A 19520-nucleotide genomic window follows, 5' to 3' on the forward strand; every position below is an offset into this window, starting at 1 on the left:
AGAAAAACACAGAAGCTTCCTGTAATACCTAGTATAAGCAGATCATCAGAATATTTGAAGATAAAATATAAGAAGCATTAAAAATGGATGGGAGGGGTGTCTGGGTGGCTCAATCAGTTAAGCGGCTGACTCTTGATTTCGGCTCAGTCATCATCTCACAGTTTGTGAGTTCGAGCCCCACATCAGGCTCTGCGCTTGGGATTTTTCTCTCCTCCTCTTTCTCTGCCCTTCCCCACCCATGCTCTATCTCTCTCTCCCTCAAAAATAAATAAATAAACATATATTTTAAAAGCCTTTAAAAAATGGATGGGAGATTTTTTTAAAGGCTAATAGAACTTCTCTTGGCTGCAAAAATTATAATGGGGTTTTCTTTTTCACAAATTGTGTTCACTCCAAGGAGAAGTTCTTTTTGTAGAAAAATGATTGAAAGCTAGTACCAAATAATATTTGATTTTCAACTCTTAAAGTACTTATCACAGGAGAATAAAGTATGGGAGGGAAAAAAACTCACCAAAGCAAAACGAATAGCACCTCCACTGTGTTTCAACACTGTTTTATATCCCAAATACCAGCCCAATGCCCTTTAACACAGGTCATTTTTAAACATACAAATCATTTATGTTTGGCCCCACTTATATTCTCAAGGCTCCTTAAAATACTTTTATTTATTTTAATTTTATTATTTTTTAATTAAAAAAAATTTAATGTTTATTTTTGAAAGAGAGAGAGAGCACGCATGAGCAGGGAAGGGGCGGAAAGAGAGAGACACACAGAATCCGAAGCAGGCTCCAAGGCTCTGAGCTGTCAGTACAAACAGTTGATGTGGGGCCCAAACCCATGAACTACAAGATCATGACCTGAGCCAAAGTCGGACACTTAACTGACTGAGCCACCGAGGCGCACCTATTTTTATTTTTTTTAATATTTATTTATTTTGAGAGAGACAGAGTGTGAGTGGGGGAGGGGCAGCAAGAGGGAGAGGCAGAGAGAGAGAGAGAGAGAGAGAGAGAGAGAGAGAGAGAGACAGAGAATCCCAAGCAGGCTCCACACTGTCAGCACAGAGCCTGATGTGGGGCTCATTCCCACAAACCGTGAGATCATGACCTGAGTCAAAATCGAGTTGGGTGCTTAACTGATTGGATCACCCAGGTGCCCCTATTTCTAGACTTTTGTACCCATTTTAATTTCTCAGACGACTAAAGAGGATGTCCCCATTCTCTATAAAGCCTTCCTGACTCTTGCCTGCTACCCTCAAGCAAAATTAATTGCCCTTCCTCTGATGATACTTATTGTTCATCCAACTAAGCATAACCAAGACGGGACTGTCCCTTATTTCCCCCAGTTAGCTAAGATCTCCCCATTCCTAGGGCATCTGGGTGGCTCAGTCGGTTAGGCATCTGACTGTTGGTTTCGGCTCAGGTCATGATCTCACAGTATGGGAGTTCGAGCCCCGCATTAGGCTCTGTGCTGACAGTGCAGAGCCTGTGTGGGATTCTCTCTCTCCCTCCCTCTCTGCCCCTCGCCTGCTCGCTGTCTCTCTTTCTCTCAAAATAAACAAACTTAAAAAAAAAAAGAATTAAAAAATATTACATATAAAAAAAGATTTCCCCATTCCTAACCGACATAAATTCAAAAGAAAATGAGCATGTGCTTATGTCGTATGCTGTCAGCCCCGATGGTGGGAGACACCTGTTGTCAACATCAGTTAGCACTGCTTTCACGACAACGTTCCGCAGGGGCTCTGAGGGCAAGGCACGTCACTACTGTGCATTCCTTTCAAGGAAAACCCAACTTCTCATACGTGGTGTGTATTTCTTAAAAATGAATTTCCCCTTCATTCTCACTGCTTTAAAACAGTTCTAGGGGCACCTGGGTGGCTCGGTCAGTTGAGCGTACGACTTCAGCTCAGGTCATGATTTTCCAGTTCATGAGTTCGAGCCCCACATCGAACTCACTGCTGTCAGCCTGTCAGCCCAGAGCCGGCCTCGGGTCCTCTGTCCCCCACTTACGTTCGCCCCAAAATAAATAAATATTTAAAAAGTAAAAATAAACAGTTCTAGAGGTAGTGATGCTCTTTGAAGGCATACTTTGTACAAGTGCCTGGGGCCTAAGGCAGGATTACAACACCTCTATTATCACACAAGAAACCAGTTTTTACATCACTTCTGAATGTTCAGGGAGCCACTTAAAAATTCTGAACAATGAGAACAACAAGCACACGGGTCAGGAATGTTCAGAAAATAATCCGTATCTTGACTGCGCATGAAACGGCAGGATAAACCAAGGGCTAGGACGTCAGTTGAGTCACAGATATTCTTAGTTCTTACTCCACGGAAGTCACGATACAGATTGCTGCTGGGATTCCTGAGTTCTGTCCAGCCGCCCGTTCTGTAAGGTTGCTGTTATCACATATGCTAGTCAGTAAGTAAGAGCTTTAGAAGAAGAAAAGTCGCCTTCCCATTTCGATGCCGCATGAGAACCCTGGGTGGAGGAACGGGAAGCAAAGAGAACAAGAAGCAGAGGCAAGAGACAGCACTGTCCCAAGAAGGTAACAAACGCTACTGCGTTCCTCATGCGCCGGTGCCCAACCTAGCGACACCGCGGCCAAAGGCCACCAGCCCTTGCCGGCCCCTGGGCGCGATGCCGCGGGCCTGGCATAGACAGGCGCCTCCATGCCTTCGCTCACACCGTCCCTCCCTCTGTCATGTCTGGACGCCCTTCCTTCTCCCCGTCCGCCTGGTTTTCCAACTTCAGACTCTGTAAAGGCTTTCCTGGTCCCTCCCTCCGACGCCCAGCAAAATGAAATCACTCTTCTTCAGCGGCCTCAGGGCACTTTTCCCGAACCTCTTTCACAGAGCCTGTGTTACTTTCTAGCTTCTTATTCAAGTGTCTGTCTCTCCCCCAAACCTGCCAGCCCCTCAAAAGCAGAGACCTTCCCTGGTGTTCAGCTGGCACGTGGGAGGGATTCAGCATGTCTGGTGGAGGGTGAAAGATGGACGGGCGGGAGCGTGGGGAGGGGGTGAGTAGCGTCCCAAAGCCAGGAGAGAGCTCTGAGGTACAAAAAATATAATCTCTCTCCGCCAATGTACAGGGAGAGGGTAGAAATGGGAAGATGGCCACAAGCCACAGCTGCCCTTGTGGGGTTCCCATGTCAGATGGTGGTGGCAGACAAGGGTCTACGTGAGTCTTTACCCAGGGAAGCCAACAGCTCATAATTCATCCGCATCACGTCTCTGTACAGCTCCTTCTGCCGCTTGACTAGCATGCCCCACTCCTCCCGGGTGAAATACACCGCCACATCCTCAAACACCACCGGGAGCTCCTCAAACACCACAGGAACCTCCTCAAACAGCCCCTCTTCAGAAGGATCCTGCAACAAAGAGCAGCAGTCACTCAACACGCCTCTTATGCCAGACACCCAGCGGGATGCTTTCAAGGTCCTTCGTAAGGACCTTCTCAAGGCCCGTCTCCCTTGGGAGGCTTGCCAAGAGGCCCAGATGTACTCTGAGGCAGCAATGTACCCAGCCAAAGTCAAAGAAGCAAATTTGCGAGGCCCAGAGTTAGTAGTTGAAAAAACCAACCAAACAAACAAACAAAAAACCAAATGAGCCTCAGTCTGATCCTGGGGTCTCCTAGGAGGAGATAAAAGTGCTGAAGAACAGGGGTCCTGGAAGAGCTTACGACTGCACCCCTCCCTGTAAGGTTCTAAGGGGCTGCCTTCTATTCATCCGTGACTACAATGATGACCGTCTGCCTCCAGGAGCACCTGCTAAGATTTCCCACTGGGATGGGAAGGAAGAAGAAGTCGTACAGAAGAACGAAAGATGCTTATATTCAGTGACGAGGTTTACACGTGCCTTCCTGCTAAAGGAATTCAGATTATAAATGGTTAGACATATTTATTAGCTCCTAATACCAAACACTAGACGGAATATGAACATGAAGAGACATGAGCTCTGTTGCTTTTCCAGATTCTGGAGAAACCCACGCTTACTAACTTTAGCTGGGCCCTTCTCATGTTAGGGATGAGGAACATCTGAGCTATTCTCGTTGGAAGTAGAGGGGTACTCCAAATGACTTCTAGTAAAATCCTGCTCATGTGAAATAGCTGAGAAATGGCAAAGGACCCCGTAACTCAAAAACTCCAGTGAACGCAGTTTCCTTGCGGCCAACTTTGCAAAGAGCTAGAGACCGACTGAGTGCCCGCAAGGTGAGAGCCAGAGAGGTTCGGGACCTGCCGGTGCGCAGGGGGTGGGAGGGAGTGCCAGCTGACAGCCACGCTCTGGCACAGGTGGACTGTGCCCCTGACGCTGTTTCCTCCCAACAAGACGAGTTTAATCTGACCCACTCCACCGGCCTTAGGGCAGCATCAAAACCCTTACATAAGAGAACGGGCGTGGAGAGATTTTACAGTTTCAAAGGGCTACCTGATTCCAAAGTCAAAGCTGAAAAACTTTTAGAAGTTAAGTATTTAAGAGTTCTGTGGTTGTTTTGTGGTCGTGTATTATCTTCTTGAGTTCTGCGACTGTTTTGGATTCTGGATAAAGATCAGTGTTCTGAATTTAGATGTTCCCTTTATATCAGGAGTTAGAATGTTCTGTCCCACTAATTATGTTTTGTTGTCTGCAAAAGGAAATGAGAACAACAGGGGTGCTGTCTTAAATACATGAGATAATACACGTAGAGCACATAAAATAATGCCTGCTACGTTATCGGCACGTTAGGTTATGATAACAGTATAATGTTAGCAGCAGGCGTAGCTACTATAATCTCCCCATCATCGTCATGCAAAATATGTTGTTCTTAGTACAGAATCCTTCCCCTGGAGACACAGCAATCATTACAAACACATTACCTGGCCACAGGGTTCGGCAGCGTCATTACACAAAATGTTAACATTTGAGGCGCTGTAGATACCATCAGCAATTTCTTTTTGCCTCAATTCAGAAATGCAGTCGAGATACAATGCAGGAATTGTTCCATCCTCTCTCGGGTCCTCCAGTTCAGCTCTGGAGCCGGGCAGGAGCTGGGCCATGTTCTCATAGGCTCCCAGAGGCCCTGGGGGGTACAATATGGGATAATCTGCCGTGAAGAGGTGCTCCGGGCTGGCCAGAACATCTCCGGATTCATCTCGGATGCTCTGGAGACGGGCTGCCCAGATGGGGTCCCGTGCTGCCAACGCATTGACGCAGAACAGGTGAGCTTTGCTCTTGGCGTGGTATTTGAGCGTCTCTACCTTGAATGGTCCTGTGTAACCTTCGATTAATCTTGACCGTTTGTCCCTGACAGACGGGTATTCTCGGCAGGCAGAGCAGAAGAGAGCCGTCTGCTCCTCGTTCATGACCAACCACGGGAACTGCACAAACCAAGACTTCTGGATAGACCGGGGTTTCAAGGGTTTTTTGCTCTTTCCTGTACAGTCTCCCTCAGTGTTGCCATGCTCCGTGCTGAAGTGGGAAAGACAGGCTTTCTTCTGAGGCGGCAGGTACGGTCCAGCTTCTGCGGCCAGACTCTGCCCGTCCCCTTCTTCCACGCAGCCCATCTGGTTTTTCCCTTTAGAGAAAAGAGACCAGTGGAATTTGGTCTGAGGTCCTGTAGTTAGAGCCACTGCCACCCATGAAGCCTCTCGGGGTATCAAACACGAAAGCTGGAAGTCACACCCAAGAGTGACACAGGCTCCACTCGGAATTTTCTTCCAGACCCCCAGCGCCCCAGGGCCCACCTCAGCTGACCCAGAAGAAAATCAGAGGAGCTTTAAGCAACTCCTCCTTTTTTTTAAATTTAAATTTTGGCTTGGCCAAAAAGACCTCTGCAATTTCATCTTTGCAACCCAAGATATGGGCACAATCTTCAGAAGTTCAAGCTTATTTATGGATAAGAACGCAAACTGATAAAATGTCAGTTAATGAAGATATTAAAGCCAAATCCTGCAACTCCGTCCTCAGCAGGAACCCCCTTCCATGGTACCCTGGCACACACACATCTGCACTCCGCTCGCGCATCTTTGGAACCAGGGAACGACCAACCTCCTGGGTAGTTTTTGTCCCCAGAGTTTGCCTTAAACCACGATCCATTTGTAAGTACTTTCCACCCAGGGGTGCTATGTCAGCCCTCCAGAGAAACACAAGCCCTCTCCCACACCACAGCCCTTCCAAGAGGCGAAAACTCTCATCAACTCACACAGATCTTCTTCTTCAAGCTAAACTAGAAGTTTCTTTATTCACGCCTTAGTTGAAACGCAACTTACAGCGTTCGCAGCTCTAACTCCCCTCGAGCCATTTCTTGTGCATAATAAGTACAGATGCCCAGTGGCCAAGGACTCCATGGTACTTGCTCCAGGCCAACAGTCCAGTCTACACATCCGGAGCTCACCCAGGAGCACAAAGCGGCTAATGAAGAGTAAGCAGGCTCAAAAGAAAGAGCCAAGCATTGGAAAACAAAATAAAACAAATTGGTATCTATGAAGTCTCAGGCTCCCTGTGGTCCATCTGAGACAGATCGTGAGGGAAAGTAGACTCCTGTGACAGCTTGTTCCACCTCCCTTTTCTCCGGCATTGGGGGCTGGGTAACTCAACCACCTCATACAATGACACGATGTCACCTGGCCTGACTCTAGCCAAGCCAGTCCCTCAACAGGACGGGCTTATCGAAGGAGAAGAGCCAAAATAAATCCTAGAACTTAGCAGACATCTGTCCATTCACTCAGTGATTACTTAATGTGCAACTGCTATGTGCCAGGCATTGTTCTTAGCACTGGGAATACAGGAGTCAGTAAGACAAAGTCATGCCATGGTGGAACTTAGAATATATAACTGCAAATCAACATATACTCTCAGGCAGAAATAAAGAGAGGGCCACCTGGGTGGCTCAGTCGGTTAAGCATCCGACTTGGGCTCAGATCATGACCTCACGGGTCGTGGGTTCGAGCCCCGCATCAGGCTGCGTGCTGACAGCTCAGAGCTCAGAGCCTGGAGCCTGCTTCAGATTCTGTGTCTCCCTCTTCTCTCTCTGCGCACTCCCCTCCTGCTCGTGCCCTGTGTCTCCCTCTCTCAAAAATAAACATTAAAAACATAAAAAACATTATAAACAATAAAAAAACATTAAAAACAATAAAACATTAAAAAACATAAAAAATAAACATTAAAACATTTAAAAACAATAAACATTAAAAAAAAACAAAACAAAACAAAAAAAAAAAAAACACCCGCCTGGGTGGCTCGGTCACTTAGGCTAAGGCATCTGACTTTGGCTCAGGTCATGATCTTGCAGTCCATGAGTTGGAGCCTGTGCAGACGGCTGAGCCTGGAGCCTGCTTCGGATTCTACATCTCCCTCTCTCTCTGCCCCTCCCCATTCATGTTCAGTCTCTCTCTCTCAAAAATGAATAAATGTTTAAAAAAAATTTTTTTAAAACATTAAGAAATGGTTTAGGGGTGCCTGGGTGGCTCAGTCGGTTAAGCGTCCGACTTCACCTGGGTCACGATCTCACGGTCCGTGAGTTCGAGCCCCGCGTCAGGCTCTGGGCTGATGGCTCAGAGCCTGGAGCCTGCTTCCGATTCTGTGTCTCCCTCTTTCTCTGCCCTTCCACCATTCATGCTCTGTCTCTCTCTGTCTCAAAAATAAATAAACGTTAAAAAAAAAAAATTAAAAAAAAAAAAAAGAAATGGTTTAAAAAAAATAAAGAGAATGTTGGAGAATGATGTGTATATGTCAGATACACTGGGAAAGGACAGCATTCTCATGTGAGCTGGAGGACAGCAGGGAGAGGCCAGGGATAAGACAGGAGTCCTGGTGCCCAGCTTTCTGCCACCTCTCTCCAGCTAAGTACCCCTCCTCCCATGCGGGTCCACACTCACCTGGATGGTGGCTCAGGACATTCCTCTGGCCCTGGGCACTGCCCACCCATGGCTCTGGCCCTCGCTCAAACTTGTAGAACAGTTCTGGGTTGGCAATAGTTGGTCCTGAGTCAGGGACAGAGAGAAGCGCTTATGAAGTCTTAGATCCCGGTCACAACGTTAAGGAAGGGTCTGTCTGGGACCTCCCCCTCCACACTGTAAGATAATTGGTCAAGGGTACAGGTAGGAATCTTGATACTTCAGCATGGTGGTTTGGAAACTCAGATATCCATGAGGCTCCTAAAAGAATGGGGGACTAAGTGAATGCAGTGAGGGGCACAGTGTCCCTCTTTGAGGCTAAAAGGGTTTGAAAACTACTCCTGGTTCAGAACAGAGACTCACAAACCCAAATGCTGAGAGGGGCCAGGCCAACAATGTAACTGAGGAAAGCAGGCCGGGTGGGGAGGCTGTGGCCACCCGTGTGGGGGTACAGCTGCCGCTCCCCTCGGGGAACGCAGGGTCAGCGCTGCCAGGCTGTACTGCTTTTCAAGAGAAACCAGAAATCATAATTCCATGTAAAAACTCCCCATGGTGAAATATTAACAAATTAAATATTGTAAAGGAACCACCTGGCAGGCTCAGTGGGAAGAGCACGTGGCTCTTGATCTCAGGGTCATGAGTTTGAGCCCCACGTTGGGTCTAGAGATTACTTACGTAACCTTAAAAAAATTAGGGGCGCCTGGGGGGCTCAGTCGGTTAAGCATCCGACTTCGGCCCAGGTCATGATCTCGCGGTCCGGGAGTTCGAGCCCCGCATCGGGCTCTGTGCTGACAGTTCAGAGCCTGGAGCCTGTTTTGGATTCTGTGTCTCCCTCTTTCTCTGACCCTCCCCCGTTCATGCTCTGTCTCTCTCTGTCTCAAAAATAAATAAATGTTAAAAAAAAAAAAAACTTAAAAAAATAAAAAATATTGTAGAGAAACCAAGCAAAAGTGATGAAAGCAGAATAAAGGCCCGTGAGCCGCGACTCTGCAACTTTTGGTTTAAAAGAACCGGCAGTTTTCCAACTGGGTTTGGCAGGCCTGGGAGAACCTGCTGTAGCCCCTGCGCCCACAGAGAGCTAGCTGCCTGTGGCTCCCGCAACCTTAGACGGGGGGGGGGGGGCCGAGATGACAAGAAGAGAAAGGCGTGTCACATGGTTGTCCAAGTGAATTGAGAAAATAGCACATACGTTGTACACACGTGTTGAATTACAATCACGTCTGTCCATGGCACAGAAAGTCTACCCACGAAAGCAGAGAAAGGACATTCAGAAAATAGAAAAGGTGAAATACACCTACATGGGCACAAAGTTTTAAGTGCCTTTAGCTCCTTAAGCCTCTACGACGGCCCTACGAAGGAAACCAAGACTTAAAATGTGAAAGTTGGGTCGAAGGCACGCCAGAGTCACATGGTGGGGGCTGGGCCTGGGCCCAGATCTCCACAGGCCAGATGATGCTCCTGCTTCCAACACTTACTACCTCCAGTGTCCTGTGGGCACCTGAAACAAAATCCACCCTGCAGCTCCACCCACCACAGGCCAGGCTTCCTGCTGGCACTGTGTGATACAGTAAGGCATCAAGGTCCAGCCCTGACATGCTCCAGTTCCCCACTTCTCTTGGCCAACGTACGAGGAGAGAAAGGGTGGTGCGTGAATCTTGTGCAGTTAAGTTACATAAGGGGCTGCGCAGGTGAATGGTGGAAACAGGCCTGAAAAAAATGGTAGGATTCCAGAAAATTCTCCAGTACGGCAGAGTCGGATATGATTTGGAATGCTGACCTAGACCGAGGCGGTGGGGAAGCGAACAGGGGCCCATACCTAGTGGTGCCACCAGCTTGTCGGAACCACAGATCTCCTTCTGTTGCTGACTCAGCAGCATCCATTCCCCCTGAAGCAAGTATACAGTGATGTCATCAAAGGTCACAGGAGCCTGGAGGGAAAAATGACACCTGCTAAGCACCAATTTCCTCCTCTGATGAATCTTCCACACCTGTGTTCACACCCCCTGAGGGCACCTGTGCTCTGGGAACCTATCAAACTAGAGGAGGGGCATCGTCAATCTACATATAAGACCTAAAGACCCCGCCTCTCTCACCTCCTGGGTCCACAGGAAGGGCCACACACCGAAACAACTGTCATGGAGAAGGCTGACTCAGGAACTCCGCCATCCTTTCCTGGCACCCTCCTCGCCTGCCACGGTACCCGGTATTCTCAGCCAGTGCCTCAGCAACAACCTAGGGCACATTCTTGTGCAAAATCTTGAACATGGTAAGGAAGACGTATCTAATTTCTGGAAACAGTCGAAAGTCCTTCAGAACTATGTCTGCCGATGAAGTCAGCAATCAAGACAGGCAAAGGTTTACAGTGGAGAACTATATATCCCATGGAGCTTGTAAAATAGCTCTGTTCTATGGGGCGCCTGGGTGGCTCAGTCGGTTGGGTGTCCGACTTCGGCTCAGGTCATGATCTCACGGTCCGTGAGTTCGAGCCCCGCGTCTGGCTCTGTGCTGACAGCTCAGAGCCTGGAGCCTGTTTCAGATTCTGTGTCTCTCTCTCTCTCTGACCCTCCCCCGTTCATGCTCTGTCTCTCTCTGTCTCAAAAATAAATAAACGTTAAAACAAAGATTTTTTTTTAAATAGCTCTGTTCTGCCAAAAAGGGGTCCGGGGATCAGAAAATATTTTGGGGGAGCTCTGGTGTAAGACGGTGGATTGAACAAGTACACTGAATTCTGCATCCTCCCTGTGAATTTAAGACACCCTCCCTGGGGCGCCTGCATGGCTCAGTCACTTGAGCTTCTGACTGCGGCTCAGGTCATGATCTCGCGGTTTGCGGTTCGTGAGCTCGAGCCCCGCAGAGGGCTCTGTGCCGATGGCTCGGGGGCCTGGAGCCTGCTTCGGATTCTGTGTCTCCTTTTCTCTCTGCCCCTCCCCCGCTGTGCTCTGTCTCTGTGTCTCTCAAAAATAAATAAATAAATGTAAAAAAAAAAAAGTTTTTTTTAAAGACACCCTCCCTGCCAAAACACTCCAAAAGAAAACACCCACGAGGATAGGAAACAGAACAAGGAGGGAGGTGGAGGAGACAGAAGCAATAGGATTTTGGAAACTGAAAAGTAGATGAAAAAGTAGTAACTGAGCAGACCCAAAGAAATCAAATCCTCGCCCAGCAGTGGGCAAACTGAGAAACGACCCAATTTATACCACAAAATCCAAAATAAGGCTCAGAAACTGCAGTGCTGAGAACCTCCGGCCTGGGAGTGAAGGCAGCAAGGCTAAGACAACAAGAATGGGGGGAAAGCTGTTCGCCAAGAAATGCCTGCCCAGAGTCCCCTGCAAGGCTCAGTGCTGACAAGCCCCCCCCTGTCTTCCACGGACTCGGGGCTTCCAGTTAGAATTTTGGTTTCTGACTATTAAGTGTCCGACTATTAAGCTGGACTATCAGACATCTGGAGAAAGGTTCTCACGGATGGTGGCAGGGAGAGGAGGCAGGTTGGAACTGAGGAAATGAATGTGAGGCATGGAAAAGAAAACTTTTCCAAAACAAAACTATCATCATAGCCCCAGAGAGGGAAGAATCCGCGGCCATGCAACAAACCATTATAAAAGAAATCATCAGAAAAAGAAATAGGCAGAAAACATTGCTCCGTTTATCCTTTTAATTTCATACCCCGAACATTTATCACTTAGTCTGATAAAGAAAATTATTAACAAAATATAAATTCCCCACCGCCAAAGCAAAACAACATTTTGGGAAACAGTATCTTTGGGGTAAGTAGAAGGCCTTCCAGAGTGACAACTGTGAAGGGGACACGTTTATTTCCATTTATGACAAGTTCTGGTGCATTTGTCTAAAATTGCCTTGTAACTTTATGGTCAGATTTCGAGCAGGTGAAATATCTATTTTAACTCAACAGTCAAAGCTTCTTGAGAAAAATAATACAGATAGTTCTTATCACTCACTGTTGAGCTGTATACTTAAAAAAATAATTTGACTGCTTTTCTTATGAGTTAATACGTGTTCACCGCAGAAAATTTAGACAATGAGCAGAAAAAATGTTTTAAGATCACCCATAATCCCCTTACTAAAAAAGAATTACTATTGACACCTGTTATGTAACCTTACAGTCTTTCACCTATGAATATGTATGAATGAACAATTTTAAAAACAAAAATGGTTTGGAAACACAATGGTCCAAAATCTTTGGGACACAGCAAAAGCAGTTCTAAGAGGGAAGTTTATAGCAATACAGGTCTACCTTAAGAAGCAAGAAAAATCTCAATCTAATCTTATCCCTAAAGGAACTAGAAAAAGAGGAACAAACAGAGCCCAAAGGAAGGAAATAATAAAGACCAGAGTGGAAATAAATGAAATACAAAGAAAAGAAAAGATCAATGAATCTAAGAGCTGGTTCTTTAGAAAGGATAAACAACATTGATAAACCTTCAGCCAGACTCATCAAGAAAAAAAGCAAGAGGACTTAGATAAATAAAATCAGGAATGAAAGAGGAGAAATAACAATGGATACCCCAGAAACACAAAGGATTACAAGAGAATACTATGAAAAATTATATGTCAACAATTGAACAACCTAGAAGAAATAGATAAATTCATAGAAACATACAATCATCCAAAACTGAATCTGGAAGAAACAGAAAATTTGAACAGACTGATTGCTAGTAATTAAATTTATTCAGTAATCAAAAAACTCCCAACAAACAAAAGTCCAGGACCAAATGGCTTCACAGGTGAATTCTACCAAACATGTAAAGAAGAATTAAAACCTATTCTTCTCAAAATTCTAAAAGACAGTAAAGGAAAAAAAACTTCCCAATTCTTACTGAGGCCAGCATTAACCAAAACCAGACAAGGACACTACAAAAAAAGAAACTACAGACCAGTATACCTGACAAACAAAGATGCAAAAATTCTCAAGAAATAGTAGCAAACAGAATTCAACAATACATTAAAAGCATCCATTCAGCACAATCAAGCGGGATTTATTCCAGTGATGCAAGGATGACTATTTGCAAATCAATCAATGTGATGCATCACATTAACAAACAGAAGGATAAAAGCCACATCATCTCAATAGATGCATTTGACATTTGACAAAATAAACATCCTTTCATGATAAAAACTAACAAAGTAGGCTTAGAGGGAACATATACCAACATAATAAAGGCCATATATGAAAAATCCACAGTTAACATCATATTTAATGATGGAAAAACTGGAAGCTTTTCCTCTAAGATCAGAAATAAGATGTAGATGTCCACTTCTACCACTTTTATTCAACATAGTACTAGAAGTCCCAGCCACAGCAATCAGACAAGCAAAAAAAATAGACGGATCCAAATTGGTAAGGAAGAAGTATAGCTATCACTATTTGCAGATGACATGATATTACACATAGAAAACCCTAAAGACTCCACCAAAAAGCTATTAGAACTAATAAATGAATTCTGTAAAGATGCAGAATAAAATGCCTAGGAATAAATTTAACCAAAGAGGTAAAAGACCTATACTCTGTAAACTATAAGACAGTGATCAAAGAAATGAAGACAACACACACACACACACACACACACACACACACACACACACACACACACACGGAAAGATATACCATGCTCATGGACTGAAAGAATCAATACTGTCAAAATGTCCATATTACCCAAAGCAATCTACAGATTCAATGCAATCCATATCAAAACACTAACACCACTTTTCACAGAACTAGAACAAAGAATCCTAAAATTTGTATGGAACCACAAAAGACCCAAATAGCCAAAGCAATCTTCAGAAAAAAGACCAAAGCTGGAAGTATCACAATCTCAGATTTCAAGATATACTACAAAACTGTATTAATCTAAACAGTATGGTAGTGGCACAAAAACAGACACATAGATAAACAGAACAGGACAGAAAACCCGGAAATAACCCCCCTTGTATATGGTCAATTAATTTGTGACTAAGGAGGCCAGTATATACAATGGGGGAAAAGACAGACTTTTCAATAAATAGTGCTGGGAAAACTGTATAACTACATGCAAAAGAATGAAACTGGGCTACTCTCTTACACCATACACACACAAAAAAATCGCAAAGTGGATTAAAGACCTAAATGTGAGAACTAAAACCATAAAACTCCTAACAGAAAACATAGGCAGTAATCTCTTGGACATCAACCTTAGCAACATATTTACAAGATGTCTCCTCAGGTAAGGGAAATAAAAGTAAAACTAAACTGTTGGGACTGCACCAAAATAAAAGGTTTTTGCACAGTGAAGGAAACCATCAATAAAACAAAAAAGCAACCAGTGAATGGGAGAAGATATTTGCAAATGATGTATAAGAGGTTAATATCCAAAATACATAACGAACTTACAGAACTCAACATCCTAAAAAAAAAAAAAAAAAACTAACTAAAAAATGAGCAGACACAGGGGTGCCTGGGTGGCTCAGTCGGTTGTGTCTGACTTTGGCTCAGGTCATAATCTCATGGCTCACAAGTTCGAGCCCTGCATCCAGCTCTGTGCTGACAGCTCAGAGCGTGGAGCCTGCTTCAGATTCTGTCTCCATCTCTCTTTCCCCCTCCCCTGCTCACACACTGTCTCTCTGTGTCTCTCTCAGATATAAATAAACACTAAAAAATTTTTTTTTAAATGAGCAGAGGATTTGGATAGACATTTTTCCAAAGAAGGCATACAGATGGTCAATGGACACATGAAATAATGTTCAACATCAGTAATCATCAGGGAAATGCAAATCAAAGAACAATGAGATATCACCTTGCACCCCAGCCAGAATGGCTAGTACCAAAAAGACAAGAAATCACAGGGGTACGTGGCTGGCTTAGTCAGTAGAGCACGCAACTCTTGATCTCAGGGTTGTGAGTTCAAGCCCCACACTGGGTGTAGAGATTACTTAAAATAAAAACAAAAAAACAAGGTAAGAAATAACAAGTACTGATGAGGATATGCAGAAAAGACAGCACTCGTGCCATTTGCCACGTAAATTGGTGCAGCCATTGTGGAAAACAATACGGAGATTCCTCAAAGAGTTAAAAACAGAAATACTATGTATCAGCCATATAATCAGCCACATCAATATCAGCCATAAAAAAGAATGACATCTTGCCATTTGTGACAACATGGGTGGATCTAGAAGGTATTATGCTAAGTGAAAGAAGTCAGACAAAAAAGACAAATAGAATATGACTTACCTAAAGTGGAATTTTAGTGGAATCTAAAAAAGAAAACAAAGTAACAAAAAACTGAAACAGACTCATAAACACAGAGAACAAACTGGTGGTTGCCAGAGGGATGGGGGGATGGCAGTGGGAGAACTAGGTGAAGGAGATTAAGAGACACAAACTTCCAGTCATAAAATAAATAAGACATGGGGCTGAACAGCATGGAACGGAGAATGCTGTCAATAATATTTAATAATGCCGTGCAGTGGCAGATGGTAACAACACTTGCAGTGAGCACTGAGTCACGTGTAGAATTGTCCAATCACTATGTTGCATTCCTGAAACTAATAAAACATAGTATGGCAGTGGTACTTCAGTAAAAAATATTTTTTAATAGAATTGCCCTGCCAAATGTGCATGTTTGAAATAACTATTTGCACTCAGAGTGTCTTCCAATGCAAAATGTGATTATATTTCCAAAATCCTGCTGGAGGATGCGCTCCGCTAAAACAAGGCAGTCAGACAGCAAAGGGGTACACATAAGATATGGTCTAAGGAGAGCCAACAGGGGGAAGGGGGAAGAGGATGCTTGAGGTTAGACTGAAGGCAGAACCCGGGGTGATTACTGTGCCCCAGGACTAGCGAGCAAGCTGTTCCAAACAGGACAGGTTGAACTTGTAACCAAGGACAAGCAAGGCTCCCTATTCACACCCACCCCTTCTCCTTTCTTCCTGAGGGAACAGGTGGGCTTCTAATGAAAGCCAATGGGCCCATTACTTCAGCATCCACAAGGATGAAGGGAATGACCAGGACTGAATGCTTAGATAATAAAGAAGTATCTTCCCAACAAGAGTGATTGCCCTAATTCTGGTATCTCTCTTTTAGCCAATATTATGGCAAGAACCTTCTGATTCCAATTGATGTCCATGTAAAGAAAACACAAATCTTCAATAAAAGCAATTATTTACCCATATATAAAGCAAAGAGTATCTCTGGATGTTCTATTTTAGTGGTTCCCTCTGTCTATACGGCAGAGCTCTGACTTAGCCCAGCACCAAGTTCCCTTGATCTGAAACTAACCCACCTTCCTAACTTGAGCTCTGTGTATTGCCGGACCTGGAATCTCTACTGCAGACAGATTAGTGCCATTGCAATCACTTAACATGTCTTGCGTCTTTCCTCCTTCTACACACCCGACCTTTAGATTCCCTGACTCCGCCTACTTCCTTGTACCTACTCATCAGGTTCCTATTCACATTCCGCCTCTTTCTCTAGGGATTCCCTAACCACGTGGTCCAATGCATTTCTCTTTCTCCTGAGCAAGGAAGCCTCTGTATCTCTCATGGAGCTGGAGGTACTCAGGAAACCTATGCTGATTGGCTTATGTTATGACCTCCTTCACAATTACCTACCCCTTCCCCCCACCACATTATATACAAAGTATTTCACAGGCTCTTAATTATTTCATTCCAAATACATTTATTAGTTGTTTCTCATGGGCTTGGTGCATGGTGATCCTAAGATATGGAAAACACTATCACTATTGTCCAGATTAAAATCTCTTGGGAGCTGAGAGACACCAGTAAGTGTAATAATAGAACTGGGTCTAGAGAAAAGGGAGACAGGAGTCAGCACTTCCATGGACAAGGCAGAAGGGGCAGGAAACAGAAATGCTGAGGCAATAACTATACACACAATAAATACCCCTATGTGGCAGCACTAAAAATACAGTCTCCCAGAGGGCACATGGGGTGTCAGACTGCGAGCTCCAGAGCATTCATAACCTCTAGCAAAAGGGATCCTGTAGCAACGCTACTTTATGAGTCATTCATTCCAAAAATACTGAGAACTTATTAAATGCCACACGCTGCTCCATTGTCCTAACTGGGGATACAACAGAGAGCAAAGTCAGCACGTGTGAGAATAAATAATTGTGAGAATTTATATAGTGATAAAGGCTGGGAAGAAAATAAAACAGGATAATGGGATAGAGTGATGGCGAAAAGCCTTTGACTTCTTTCCTTTATTCTGCCAGTGACATGTAAGATACCCCCCACCCAATCCAATAGGCCAAGATTGCTGTTAGTTAACAAATATCACAAAATAGTACCAAAGGAAGATACTATTAACCGACCAAGCTACTACCTCAAGTGGACACCCAGTCTTCCAGCCTTGAGCCAAAAAAAAAAAAAAAAAAGATACTCAGAATGGAACTTTAGCAGACATTGCACCCAGCCTAGTTACTGCCACTCATGTGCAAGACATCTAACACTGCCAGTGTTTGCAGTCGCTTTATTTCGTCTTTGGATAACCTTCCAATTTCCCAGGTTAGAAAACTGATGCATTTGGAAGGGTGAGCATCTTTTGAGACACCCTACAATCAAGATTAGAATCAAGAGTGAAAGTTCCAGTCCCCAAGGGGGGTTTTCATTTAGTGGTTGGGCCTGGACGGGACATCACATTTCTCCCCTACCTCCCAAATTGTTTGCATTTCTCTCTTCTCCCATTAAATGCTAAGAAAGCCTACAACTAAACAGAATAGTTTGAGATCAACCTCAAATTGCTAATTTCAATTTCCAACAATCCTTCTTCCACATTACACTTTGCTCCCCAAACTCAGGTTTAGTTGAAACTAATCAGGGGATATTCCCTGAGGGTACGGGCCATTTCCTTGACTACTTTGATATCCCCTACAGTGTTTATCGTGAGGCTGGCACATGGTTCACCTTCAATCTTTCTTTAGTTGGGTTCTGTTGAGCTTTGTCTCACACTGTTTACTTGGGTTGTTTCATCTGTTACATAAATGCATCACTGTAGCTTGTGGAGGAGAGGGAGTGTGGAAGAGAGACTTAAGCAAGGGGTAACTTCTTTTGTAATTCATTCCTTCCCAGCCTTTCCAGAAGAAGCTACAGCGTGGAAATAACCTCATTATCTTTTCTCTTTTGTCTCTGGGACAGCGCTTTCAGGCTTGTCCTAGTTATTTTATTTTTTTTAACATTTATTTATTTTTGAGACAGAGAGAGACAGAGCATGAACGGGGGAGGGGCAGAGAGAGAGGGAGACACAGAATCGGAAGCAGGCTCCAGGCTCTGAGCCATCAGCCCAGAGCCCGACGCGGGGCCCGAACTCACGGACCGCGAGATCGTGACCTGAGCCGAAGTCGGAGGCTCAACCGACTGAGCCACCCAGGCGCCCCTTGTCCTAGTTATTGAAGTCAGTAACTCTCTCCCACGGAGAGCTCTTTGCGGAAAGTGGTCTCTTCATGTTTATCCTGTATTCCACCATCTAGCTCACAGTAGACCACAGACCGCATATGTTTATTAAGTGAATTTCTTTTTTAAAAGGACTCAATACACCCTTGAAAACATATGTGGAGGGAATTCCCTCTGTGCCAAAGAAGAAATAAAAATTGGCATCAGGCTGCCAAGAACATCCAGAAAGATCTTAGTCCCAAGAGACTGCCATGGTCTCCAAGTCAGATGCCTACAACCGAGTTGGTCTTCTGACACTGCCTTTAGCAATCCCGTCAAAGCCACTGAACTCTACCGTCAAGCACTTTCTCCCATCTTTTGTTCCAACTCACAGCCTCCTACCCCAAGCCTGAAGCAAGTTTATGGAATATGCTTCTGGGCAGTGCTCGGATACTCCACGAAGTAGATAAGCCAGTAACTTTTAAGTGGGCAAGAAATATGCCGGATGCCTTCTCTTTTTCCTCTCAGCCCTTTCTTGGGAAGGGGGATCTAGTCAGGGCCAAACCTTCACCCTGCTTCTCGGTAATCCCTACCCCCGGCCTTCCACTACGGTTTTAGCCAGCCTTAAAACATGCTGGGCCTCTTCAAAACTCCCAGCAGAGGTGTGGGCAAACAGGAAGCACTTCTGCATCACTACCCTGAGTCGGTCACCCACCCCAGCATCAACCGGGCGGCCACAGGGCAGAGGGCGGCTTGGCCACCGGGAGAGGGAAGGGGGGCCGAGAGGCTGCACGGGACTCCCGCTCCTCCCCGCCACACCCGCCCGGAGAAGGCCGCCCAAGTGTGAAGAACGAGGCGGCGGGCGAGCGGGCGAGTCGTTCCCTGCAAGGATGGCTCATCTGCGGGGACTCCGCCCATACCGCCCGCCTCGCCGGAGCCCAGGTCAGGGATCTACACGGGAGGGGAGTGGGCGGCCCCAGGGCCCTTCCAGGCCTACCTTCCCCGACTCCCTGGGCTCCATGGCCCTGCTTGAGGTGGCCCGTGCTGACCCCGCCACTGCCTCCAGGCCGCCCCCTCCCCCCGCGGCCTGGCCTGAGGATGCCGCCGCCGCGACCACCTTGGGGACCGGGGCCCCCGGAGGGCAGGACGCCCCGGCGGGGAGGGCGCGCGGCCGAGAACCGGCTCCCCCACGTCGGGAGGGCGGTAGCGCTCCCGATGCCCGGAGAGGCGAGCAGCGGGGACTAGCGCCGTGTCGGGCGAGCCG

The 19520-nt window shown here is 45.8% G+C and overlaps 1 protein-coding gene across 3 annotated transcripts in view; it reads right to left on the minus strand.

The window, feature by feature from the left end:
- The window catches only part of ZNF862 (zinc finger protein 862), a 37203-nt gene extending 17685 nt beyond the window's left edge, over positions 1-19518 (minus strand). The window contains exons 1-6 of one of the 3 annotated variants that reach the window (XM_086687248.1): positions 19254-19518; positions 15096-15118; positions 9690-9801; positions 7856-7960; positions 4856-5553; positions 3193-3370 (exon numbers count right to left, since the gene is read on the minus strand). In XM_086687248.1, the coding sequence (XP_086543374.1) occupies positions 3193-3370; positions 4856-5553; positions 7856-7960; positions 9690-9750 (1042 nt within the window). In that variant the 5' untranslated portion in view covers positions 9751-9801; positions 15096-15118; positions 19254-19518. Of the gene's footprint in view, positions 1-3192; positions 3371-4855; positions 5554-7855; positions 7961-9689; positions 9802-9966; positions 10423-15095; positions 15119-19253 lie in introns of those variants that run through there. The other 2 variants (XM_086687238.1, XM_086687256.1) reach the window with 2 other exon arrangements.
- Positions 19519-19520: the final 2 nt, after the last annotated feature.

The sequence above is a fragment of the Puma concolor genome, chromosome A2 (assembly GCF_028749965.1).
Source record: "Puma concolor isolate L17-30 chromosome A2, mPumCon1.1.hap2, whole genome shotgun sequence".
NCBI classification, from domain to species: domain Eukaryota; kingdom Metazoa; phylum Chordata; class Mammalia; order Carnivora; family Felidae; genus Puma; species Puma concolor.